Source organism: Chiloscyllium plagiosum, chromosome 41 (assembly GCF_004010195.1).
Source record: "Chiloscyllium plagiosum isolate BGI_BamShark_2017 chromosome 41, ASM401019v2, whole genome shotgun sequence".
Classification (NCBI taxonomy): Eukaryota; Metazoa; Chordata; class Chondrichthyes; order Orectolobiformes; family Hemiscylliidae; genus Chiloscyllium; species Chiloscyllium plagiosum.
This window is the reverse complement of record NC_057750.1, coordinates 8,857,539-8,869,811: the sequence shown is the minus strand read 5'-3', so window position 1 is coordinate 8,869,811 and position 12,273 is coordinate 8,857,539. Positions and strand designations below refer to the sequence as shown.

At 43.5% G+C, this 12,273-nt stretch overlaps 1 protein-coding gene across 1 annotated transcript in view; it reads left to right on the top strand.

Moving 5' to 3' along the window:
* The window catches only part of rab4b (RAB4B, member RAS oncogene family), a 38,030-nt gene extending 27,002 nt beyond the window's left edge, over positions 1-11,028 (top strand). Inside the window, exons 5-8 of the mRNA XM_043680894.1 lie at positions 953-1,107; positions 4,407-4,502; positions 6,302-6,462; positions 8,391-11,028. Coding sequence (XP_043536829.1) covers positions 953-1,107; positions 4,407-4,502; positions 6,302-6,417 — 367 coding nt within the window. The 3' untranslated portion in view covers positions 6,418-6,462; positions 8,391-11,028. The remainder of the gene's footprint in view (positions 1-952; positions 1,108-4,406; positions 4,503-6,301; positions 6,463-8,390) is intronic.
* The last annotated feature ends 1,245 nt before the right edge of the window (positions 11,029-12,273 follow it).

Below are 12,273 nucleotides of genomic sequence, written 5' to 3'. Positions count from 1 at the left end.
GAGAGAGGGTTGCAATTTTGATGGCTGTTGGCATGAAATGTTCACTGTTTCTTTCTATACATGCTATCTGACCTGAGTGTTTTCAACTTTGTCTATTTCATGATAACTCTTGGAAAATACTTTGTTTCCAATCAAATTAACAAACATGACCACTCTCAGCTTATATTTATCTTCCTTGCCCATCGTTCCCTTTGCTCCCAAATCACCTCCAGACTGTCATATTACTGATTGAACTGGTTTGTTTTCGATTCCATCAGTCAAGTTGTACTAGCTCACTTGTATGACATCTTGAAGGGAATAAAACATTCTAAGATACTTTGAGCTGTAGGTCCAAGGAGCTCCTATTGAGTCTATACAGACTCCAGTTATGACTTATCTGAAGTCCTGTACATGGTAGTGGTCACCAAGGCATTCTAGGAATATCCTGGCTATAGGTGCAGCAAAGAGAGGTTCAGAAGACTTGACTTATTGTGTTCATATAATGAATGGTGAAATGCAGGCTAGGAAACCTCAGACTCATAAACTTTGAGGACTTTATAGAAATTGTGATGCTAATCAGTGCTGAGAAATGGAGTTGTAGTGTTATGGCTAAATTGAGTCTCAGGTGTAGGGTAAATGGTTGAGAAACTGATTAAAAGCAAACTTCTCAAACTGTTGGCTTGAAGCGTTTCACAGTGAACTGCTTATGGAGCGGCCTTCCAGCTACAGTATTGATGCAGCATTGGAAATATTGAAGTTAAGTGCTGTGATGGCAAGACTGTTGGTTTTAGTAGAAAGGTGAACAAAATAGACCAGTTGTCCTGGCATCTGCGCTGACCTTTTCTGAACTGGTGAAGTTAAACAGTGATTCCACACTTGTAAAGTAGAGGGGGAAAAAGACGAGGCCGTTCAGGCACTCGGTGTTCTGCTATTCTGCTAATGTAACTGATGGCCTTTGTTTCCTCCTGTGAAGCCGGGAGACCTACAACGCACTCACAAACTGGCTGACAGACGCCCGGACGCTTGCCAGTCCCAATATCGTGATCATTCTCTGTGGGAACAAGAAGGACTTGGATGCAGATCGAGAGGTCACGTTCTTGGAGGCGTCTCGCTTTGCACAAGAAAATGGTAACTATCTACCCGGTCAAGCTGAACACTTTGTTTTTGGTTTTACCCTGTATCAGTCAGGATGGCTTTAATCTGGCTAAGCCAAAACCTGCCATTTGGAGGAACCTGTAACAGAGCAGAAAAGCTTTTGTAAGGATCAAATTTTGTTCTATCCCAGCCCCTGATTTTCATCCTTTCTCACGCAAGAACTCTACCCAAAGGACATTCTTCAATGGTTGCAAGCATCACAGTTGAGCTTTATCCTGGCTTTATTCTGTGTCCACAAAGTCACCGTTCCAGCATCAGTTATTAACTACTGATCTGTTGGGGGTTTGTAATCATGATGGTTATTTTATAGCATCTGTTCAAAGCATTTGTTTTTGTCCTGGCTCAGATCAGGAGTAGAACATGGGAGCACTGGAAAATTCCTGATCAGGTGGGGGAGGAAAAATAAATACATGACCAAAGCTGCCATCCCAATAAAGGAACAAAATCTGCACCCTGTCTTTGAGTTTTAAGTTTTGCTAATCTAGGGATATAGGCGTTGGTTATGGTAGCTGGTTTAAGAACGGAGATCTAAATATGATGTTGGGTCCATGATCTCCAAATCCTTGACCATACCAGTCTGGATGTTAGCCACCAATCCCTTTGGTTTTCCTCTGGCCCAGGGACTATTCCCCAACGCACTGCCTGAAAGGGTGATGGAAATAGTGTCTATCAAAAGAGAATTGGGTACGTAGGTGAAGAGTATTGATATGCAGATCCTTGTGAAACCAAAGAGAGAGAGGAGATGTATGTTTCTATGAATTTGATAGACCAGAACTTGTACCATGAGCTGAATGGATGACAGTGGAGGCTGCCATTCCAGGCATTCATCTCCTCAGCCCTGTGCAAGCCTGCCACCAGGAGGCACACAGTGAGTAAAAACTAAATCTTTATCGCCCTATGAAGAAGCACCTTTCAGTCCCAGAAGTCAAACCACTATGTTCAGTGAAACATTAGCCAGTTTGCATCTGTGTGTGAATTGTTTCTTTGGGAATTTGTTTTAATAGGATGTGAGGATTGCCAGCAAAGCCAGTATCCGTTTCCTATCCCTGATTGCCCCTTGTGAACTGTATGACTGACTGGGCAGTTTCTGGATTCCCATGTAGACCAAATGAGTCTGAACAGCTGATGTCCTTCCCCAAATAAACCAGATGGGTTTTTTATAACAATCGACAGTTTTTATGGTTACCATTACCAAGGCTAATTTTCAATTCCAAATTTATTAACTAAATTTAAAATTCTCCAGCTGCTACGAAAAGATTTAAGACCATGCCCCCCAGAACATTATTCAAAGCTCTGTAGACTTGTTGGAGCGATGCCAGCAGCTTTGAAGGTGACAACCATGTGGAAGCAGGGAAATGCAGACCCCATTAGTCTGGCATCAGTTGTCAGGAAAATGCTAGAACCACAACAAAAAGATAAAAATGGTAAGGTTGGCAAGAGTCAGCAGGGGATTATGAAATGGAAATCAAGTTCAACAAACTTCTTGGAGTTTTTGGAGGAGAGGTGGCATGGTGGCACAGTGGTTAGCACTGCTGCCTCACAGCACCAGGGTCCTGGGTTCGATTCTAGCCTCGGGCGACTGTCTGTGTGGAGTTTGCACATTCTGCGTGGGTTTCCTCCGGGTGCTCTGGTTTCCTCCCACAGTCCAAAGACGTGCAGGTTAGGGTGGATTGGCCATGCTAAATTTCCCGTAGTGTTAGGTGCATTAGTCAGAGGGAAATGAGTCTGGTTGGGTTACTCTTCGGAGGGTTAGTGTGGACTGGTTGGGCTGAAGGGCCTGTTTCCATACTGTAGGGAATCTAATCTAGCTAGCAAAGTAAATAAAGGGGAACTATGGATGTGATAAAATGCCTCAAAACAGAGGAATCATAGATCATAGAATCCCTACAGTGTGGAAACAGGCCCTTTGGCCCAACACGTCCACACCGACCCTCCGAAGAGTATCTCAACTGGACCCATTCACCTATCCTATTACTCTACATTTACCCTGACTAATGACCCTAACCCATAATTTAGCATGGCCAATTTGCCTAACCTGTACATCTTTGGACCGTGGGAGGAAACCGGAGCACCCGGAGGAAACCCACGCAGACACTGGGAGAATGTGCAAACTGCACACAAACAGTCGCCTGAAGGTGGAATTAAACCCGGGTTCCTGGTGCTGTGAGGCAGCAGTGCTAACCACTGAGCCATTGGGCCATCCTGTAATTCTGCAGATTGCAGAGGTAAACAGAAATCAGTGAAAGATGTTGATAGTCCATTATTGAATTACTACTGTAAAATGGCTACATGCAGCCTTCAATTGTCTGCACTGGCTTTCTGCATCTTTGAGATGGATACTTGGAATGAGCAGGTGATTTATGAGGATAGTTTAGACAGTCTCTGCTCGTTTCTGCTGTAATTGGGAGAGCTAGATTGGAATGTATAAGAGTTGAAACTTTATTGCTGGAACAGCACAGCAGGTCAGGCAGCATCCAGGGAACAGGAGATTCGACGTTTCGGGCACAGGCCCTTCTTCAGGCCCTGTGCCCGAAACGTCGAATCTCCTGTTCCCTGGATGCTGCCTGACCTGCTGTGCTGTTCCAGCAATAAAGTTTCAACTTTGATCTCCAGCATCTGCAGACCTCACTTTCTCCTGGAATGTATAAGATCCAAGGTGGGTCAGGTAAGGATATTCTTTGTTCTTTGGCATCTGGAAGAGTGAGGTGGCCTCATTCAAACACCGTTCTAATGTACAAATGTCTTACAGGATTTAGCAATGTTGATTTGGGAAGGATGCTTCTCCTGCCTGGGGATGTCTCAAATCAGGGGCACAATCTCGGAATAAGGGACATGTCGTTTGAGAATGAATGAGATTTCTTCACTGGTTGTGCATCTTTGGAATTCTGTGCTGTACAAAGTCTATTATTGAGAATATTCAAGACTGAAATCAATAGATTTCATCATCTTAAAAACATTGAGGGAAATGGAGATAGTGCGGGAGAATGGTGCTGGGAGATCAGCCATGATCTCAGTGAATGATGAAGTAGACTTGATGGGTTGAATGGCCTCCTCTTGCTCCTGTTTGTGTTCTTATTAGCCTGGGTCTCTGGATTGCTAATCCAATTACATTGAAACCATCATCTCCCCGAATTGAAGGAGTTTTCAGATACATTGGTACCAGCTGTGTGCACAGAACCTTTGGAGAAAGTGTCAGGGCTGGGTGGAGCATGGGGTCTGTTTCCTTGCTGTATGACTCTGACTCTCAAGGTTGTTTGTTTTTCCTGATGCAGAGCTGATGTTTCTGGAAACCAGTGCGCTGACTGGAGAAAACGTGGAAGAAGCATTTCTGAAGTGTGCTCGGACCATTTTAAATAAAATCGAATCAGGTAAAATAACTTAATGACATTTTTTTTTCTCTTTATTTTAACCTGCTGATAAATCAGTTATCTCTGATTCCACCACCACCAGTGATGGACCACAACAGCAGTGATGGACCACACTTACTCAAAAGTGGTCGTTCTTTTCTTGTTAGATCAGATGCCAGATGTTGGTATGTTGTTCAATCATGGCAAGCTTTGCAGTCAAATGTCACCTGATATCCAGGTGTAAATAATCTGGATGTGCTTCCTGACTAGTAACCATTTATAGTGTGTATACTGTATCTGACTACTGATATTGTCTCTCCTGCTCCCATTACGTCTGATCCAGATCTTGCATGGTAAAAGACTTCACTTGCTTTTCTCCAGCTGAACCCTTAATAAAAATAGAGAGGTTCTTAATTTTTGGTGAGACTTCAGGCTAGGTCTTCCAGTTGTAGTGACTTGTTAAAAATGCAGTTGTACTATCTTGAAACAGTGGTGCAATCCCACCACATCCTTGCTCTCCAAACACAGTGGCAAAATGGCTCCATGGCACTGTGATTCAGGGTAATTCATGTGAAACGGAGGTTCCACCGATTTCCTGTCTGGCTTACCATCTTCTATCCTCTAAACTTGAGCTCAGCCAAAAATCTGCCCACATCCTAACTTTACTTTGTCCTCTGTGCTTGCTAACCTCCATTGGCAAGCTTAATTTTAAAATTCTCATCCTTGTGATAGTGGAGTGAGGCCATTGAGGAATTCTGTGTCTGGGTTTTCTTGCATTCTTGATTCACTTCACTTCCTACATTTGGTTTCTCTCTTATCCTTCCAGTCTTGAAATAGTTCATAAGATCTATCTTTGTTCAAACATTTTTTCACCGGTCATAATATTTCCTTCAGTGGGTGAATGTCAGACATGGTTTGAAAGGCACGAGTGATGATTATGAATTTAAAATAAATAGGCGATTAGATCTTTCAAAGTTGGGGGGATGAGGATGCGGTATAAACACAAATGCCCTTTAATTGTATTTAACAAACCAGCAAGGTGATGGAACTGTCTTGTTTCTGATGCACCATATTGTTAGGTTGTTAAAGGGGTGATGTTTTGGTGAGGTTCAGAGCCTTGGGGGTCTCCTCACTATTCTTGGTATATTGGCGTCATCAGGATTAGTTTACCTGGATGATTACTCCTCTGGGTCTGCTGTCCAGCTATTCTGGTTTGCTAACTGTCAGAAAGCATTGGAAATGAGTCGATTCTCGTGCTGCTATGCAGTCATCTTCAGTTCCATAAACGCCTCCTGTCACTGAAAATTGACTGAACCCAACAAGTGACCATTCCTTCGCATCTTACTAAGTAAGAGAACTAACACAGAGGATCACATGTGCATGTATCGTTTGGTCGCATAATCCAGTTCTGCGACCAGTTGGTTTGGAGGAGTCACTTCTGACTCAACATTAACTCTGCTTTCTTTCTCCAGGTGCTGCCAGACCAGCTGAGTTTCTCCAACTTCTATTTCTGTTTGAGGAATGAGAGCACTGACCCTTTCTAGCCCAGCAACACTGTGACCAGATGCCCAACTACTACGTAGTCTGAAAATAACTAACTCTGCATAGCTAGTGGACCTATTCTGTTGGGTGATACATTTAACCCACGTGTGTCCAAGTTGAGCTTGTAGTTGTCTATTTCTCTGTTAAAGGCCAGTTACCCCATTCGTTTGTGCTGGAGTTGATCAGGTTGTTTACACATGTTCTGTGTGGTGAACACAACAACTCTCTAAAAGAGGAGGAAGAGAAAACCAATCTTTTCTGTTTTTGCAAACCTCCAGGTGAGCTTGACCCTGAGCGCATGGGCTCAGGAATCCAATATGGTGATGCCTCGTTACGTCAACTGCGGCAGCCTAGAGGTATGCAGACACAAAACAAACAACAGTGCAACTGCTAGGCACAGTGGCAGGGACCTGATGCTGCAGAGCTCACAAGAAAGGAGGTGAGTTTACTAAGCACTTGGTAAAGACTTCTCTCAGCATGGGGGATCACAAGAGTGGGACTGGCTACTAGTGAGGTTAAATTGTTAAACAGATTACACAGACTAGCCTTGAGTACCTGTGAGTATAGAAGCCTACGAACTTAAACTGAATTAGCTAAGATGATGTAATGGGACTAGATTAGATTCCCTACAGTGTGGAAACAGGCCCTACGGCCCAATAAATCCACACCAACCCTCTGAAGAGCAACCGTCCCAGACCTATTCCCCCTACATTTACCCCTAACACTACGGGCAATTTAGCATGGCCAATTCACCTGACCTGCACATCTTTAGACTGTGGGAGGAAACAGGAGCACCCGGAGGAAACCCACACAGACACTAGGAGAATGTACAAACTCCACGCAGACAGTTGTCCGAGACAGGAATTGAATCCGGGTCCTGGCGCTGTGAGGCAGAAGTGCTAACCACTGAGCCACCGGGGATGATACAAAGAAACCCATTTCCTTTCAGCAAAAGGCCGTAACCTTAGACTTAAACCATTCAGTGCAGGGATAATGTAAGAAAGCAAGTCTTCACATTAAAGGATAATGAAAATCTGAACACTGCTCCCCACCACGGTCCCAAATAAAGAAACTGGACGAGTGGGTCATTTTACAATTGCAAACTGAGATTGATGGGCTTTTGTTACAGAATGATATGAAGGTAGGTGGAAATAACCAATTGCCTAAAGGCAGATCAAACTCTGGCGTTGAATGGTCATCTCCTGTACTTTGGCACTTTGTCAGAAAGCTGGATTTAAATCCTGAAATGGTTCATGGGGTGCCATCTTTCAACCCACTCATAGGGGTCATGTGTGAAGTTCCTGTGTCTGTGTCCCCCAACAGCACAAAATCACTATTGTGGAGCGAATTATCATTTTTGAGAGCCAGAAGGGAAGATGGTGTAATTTTGTTATTGAATATGGTGGAGAAATAGTCTATTGCACTGAGCCCACCAATGCAAGTCAGATTGAAATAACAACTGACAGAAATGAAGATTAAATAACAGGTGGCTTGTTCTGAAGTTGAAGCTGAGACACATTTGTGAACATTGTGAAGCAGTTTATTCTGTGTATCTAATCCCACATTGCTACTGACCTGCAAGTGTTTGGGGATAGTGTAGACAGAACTCTATTCTGTATCTATCCTCATGCTGTTGGGTTTCCTCTGAGTGCTCCAGTTTCCTCCCACAGTCCAAATATATACAGGTTACGTGGATTGGCCATGTTAAATTGCCCCTAGTGTCCAGGTTAGGTGAATTAGCCATAGGAAATGCAAGGTTACAGGGATAGGGTAGGGGAGTGTGTCTGGATGGGATACTCTTCAGATGGCCAGTGCAGACTTGATGGGTCAAATTCTCTGCTTCCACACTGTAAGGTTCTGTGACTCTATGCTTCTGCCTCTGTCCTGGGAGAGTTTGATGGAGTCAGTATTGCGGGAGATTTATTTACACTTTAATTTTAAAAGAATAGAGGGTACTTTACTCTGGGTATCTAGCCCAGTGCTGTACCTGTCATGGAGTAATGGGGACAGTGTAGAGGGAGCAGTATTGATGTTGCTAACACCACTCTGGGTGTACCTGTACCAAATGGACTGCAGCGGTTCAAGAAGGCAACTCTCCACCTTCTCAAGGCGGATGAGCAGTAAATGTTGGCCCAACCATGTTTTAGGATGTTGTAGAGTCATACATTAAATACTTGTTGCCTGTTACATAGTTATGCAAATACATTAATACAGCATGATTAATTATTAAATATGTTAATGCATGTATGTACATTATTATTTATTTACTACATTTTAGAAGTGTTTCAGAAGCTTGAGAGTTTGAGAAAGGAAGCTTTTCCAGTTTACGTATCAATGCCTCTGACTTCATTTTCTTCTCTTCAATAGTGCTACAACTCAATCAGTTTGATGGAAACTTTAGAACCAGAGGATGAAGCACTGGCCTTGGCTTATTTTTCTGGGGGTTGGTGCCTTGCCTTGAGGTCTAATGATCCAGAGCTCCTACCTGTACAATATAATGTGTGTCATCTGCCTGTTTAGTGAGCTATCCTTACAATTCCAATGTTTTATATAACTGTATTCCTTTCAGTTGACCTTCCTAGCCACGTAACTACACAGGGTGCAAAGAGGAACGTATAATTTCTGCTTTATAAAACAAAGTTGAAAGTGCACATGAGATGATGTGAAACAGTTGATCTCTCTTGTTGGGCTTTTTGTTTGTGAAGTGATAGTCAATTCATAGCATATTGGCCGACTCTGTGCAATAGACTGTATTCATCACTGCCACTGAGTATGTTGATTATTCAAAAGTGGCTTTTGTATATAGAATCCATAATTTCCCATATAACATAACCATAATGCTACTGGCTCAATGTAACTTTTAATTTAACTTTCTTAACCAGGTACATGTTCATTTGGTCCCAGTCTGTGTCCAGTGTTGGTCAACACATCCTTTTTGCACTGGATGACTGGTCCGTTTGCTCTTATTTCAATCACCAAAGCCTGTTCTGGTTTGTGTTTTAGTTATCTGCCTCCTAATCTACAATACTCCTTCCCTCACCTCAAGCTATCTTGATTGTCTCCTGACATCCCACTTGACTTATATGTAGGAGTAACAGTGCATTTTCTCTGGAGAGTTTTGCAGCCGGTCTCTCGGTATTCCCTTTACTTCTGCCTCACTCCATTACCCTCTCCGTGCCTCGTGAGGGAGCTTAGGAGAATACAGAGCCGGAGATACTCCACTCTTCCCCTCAACCCTGCTTCACAATGCCGTTAGATTGTAGCTAGCCCATACTGTAGATCTATTTAGTTGCCTTTGCTCCACATCCCTCCAAACTTCTACGCAACAAAAATCTGATAGTCACTCTTTGGTTTTGATTGACCCAGCATCCACAGCCTTGGGAGGATAGTGTTCCAGATTCCCACCTTTTTTTGTGGGATGGGGAAAAAGAGTGTTTCCGACTTGGAGGCAGGTATTCGTGGAGAGGGTTGCAGTTTGAGCAGAGAACTCAGGTGAGGGGAGTGCCCATCTTCACCCCCCTCCTGTGTTGTATTGTCTTCCTTTCCTGATTTGGTTACAAACGGAAGCTAGAAGTTCAGATCCTGTTGCTGTTCTGGTATCAGGGTGTTAAACCCTACCACCACTCATTTCCTGTCTGGGTCATTGGAGGTGAATCCCTTTCCAATGCCGCCTCATTCCCCCTCATAAAATGCCAGCTGGTCAAATGCTTTGGTAACCCAGTCTAAATATTTAATGCATTTAAAAGGAAGTCACCTTGATACCCTACAGCTAATGCAATGTTTGTAACTCCTTTTACTGTGTTGTTAAACCTTGGAGCGTTAACCAAATGCTCTTCGCCACGAAAGCAACTGACTGAGTAAATCTTGACTCATCAAGTTGTTGAGCCCAAAGCTGATAGGAAGATTCTGTCCACTGGGACCAGAGCAGCTTCAGGCTGTGCAAAGTGGCAGATTTGGGTCCAGCTTTTGCTTTGAGAGCTGTTGCATCACCTATCATACATCTCTCTCTATCTGTCTGTCCCTCCCCACCCATCCATCCCAACCGGGCCAAGAATTGACATTGCTGTAAGTTCCTTTCAGACTTCAACGTGAGCCTGATTGTTCCTTGAATAATAATCCTGCTTGCGGATTGAGTAACAGGCTCGTGTTTCAAAGGAAGTTTTGTAATGGTTGTTACTTTGATGCAATGGTCATGTTGCATTAGCCCTCGATGTATCAATCCAAATAGTCTCCCAAATACCCCCGCCCTGGAAAAAACACCCTCCATCATTGAGATTTCATTTATCAGGCAATTTCTCTCAAGACTCTACCACAATAACAGCATGGCCTGCATGGGTTCTGAGACAGCAGTGAACAGTAGGTTGGAGCTGTAAATACATTTGCACTCCCAATTAGTAGATTCATGAACTATTAATCAGGCAGAACCAAGGACCTATCAACTCTTGTCTGAACAGTTAGTCTGTACTGTGAGCTGGAGTTCCTGCACCTGATCACTATGCGCTGTGTCCTCAGTTTGCAAACAGCAGGATTGAACTTGACTGTGGTAGTAATTCCCTCCGCCTCAATCCAAGGTCATCTTTGAGATTGGGGATATATGTACTGACTACATTTTGCCTGTATTGTTTGCACATTCACTGATTGTTTTGTAAATGTCCTTCCCGTTCTTTCCAAGGTCACCTTTAACTTAATGTCCTCATTTGTTTCTGACCCTTGGTCATAGAGCAGTTATATTCCTTCCCAGGTAGGGAACATCAACAATTGAACTATTGTGTGATGCTTCTTGATTACGGTCTTGCCCTATCATTTATCTGTCCCTAATGCTTTCCCCAGTAGAGCAATACATCAAGTGCTGGACCTTGGTCAGGATACCAAGTTTGAGCTAATGTGAGTTGAAATTCGAGAGGTTTGTCAATAAGTATGCCAAAGTTCTACAGAACTGTGCTGCTCCCCGATGTGTAGTGTCCTGTATGACTTTATTCCATACAGTACTGTTTTACAACTTTACTAGAAATTCCCATCTAATCCCACCATATGGAGCTGCCCTCAGCTCGACCTGATCTGACTTGAGTTCTCACCAGCTGCAGCACGCTCCACTCGTCTGAACCCGATGCAGTTGAGATTAGTTTCCTAGGTTACAGCAGGCTCAGCCTGAGCCAGACTCAAACCAAAGTCAACTCATTGAAAAGGAACTTGAGCTTAACTCTGAACTCCCCTTGCCGTGCTTGCTATGCTCAAACGTTCTGACGATTAAAACCCAGCTATGTTTTCTACAGTGATGGAGGTGAATAAAGAAGGTTTTATAAATATATACAGGAGAGGAACATTGCCTGTTGTAAAACTCTGGGCTTGTGTTTGTTGCGTTTTTGTAATTGCCCTTCATGAAGAACATGTTGGTTTGCCATATTCGTGTGTGTAAAGAAAAGTTGATACTTGGAGTTGAAGCCAGTTGCAGTATACTGGAGGAGTAATGTGTGAATGACTGGTGAGGACATTGTTGTACAATGAACCTGTTTCTCCACACACACGTGCACACTTTAATATGTAATGGTTTATTCAAAGTACGATTGCTGTAAAACAGAATACTGTTTCTTCAGTGAAACTGCCCAACTTAAACTTGATTCAGTTGGTCTTGGCCTATAGTGTGGATCCGTTCCACGCAAATCTCTGCAACTGGCATTGGCGGTTATTGTGGTCAAATAAGGAAACTCTTGTGTTAACGTTGGATAGAGATATTCCAGAGTTAAACCCCCTATTGGCTAAGTACAAATGAGGCAAATGTGAGATGATTTCAGAATGCTAAAACCGCATCAGGGGTTAGGATAATGATTAAACCGCAGTTCCATGCTTCTGGTTTATGAAATCGCTTGACCCTCTAGTATGTTACAGAATTGGTTCACGCAGGCAGTATTTGGTGGCGCAGACCCTATGAGGTGCCCAGCTCTGTCAAGGCGTGGCAAGCCAACTGGCACTGTGAGGTTCATCTGTGCCCTTTGGCTTGCTTCTCCATCTGAACTTTGACCTTCAGTGATGGAGGCACCAGCCGGTGGTGGTTGAGCAAGATTCCCTGTCACTCCACCTGCTTCCCCTTTACAAAGAGCACAGGAGTTCTGTGCCAGCTTCCCTCGGAGAAAGGGCCCTTATTTGTGTGGATGGCATTGCCATTGCCTTGTTTTCTGTAATTGTGTAAATGTGTTTTGCTCTGAAGTAACAGGTTTCCAGTAAGAACAATTGAAAGCATGTGTTTGCCAAG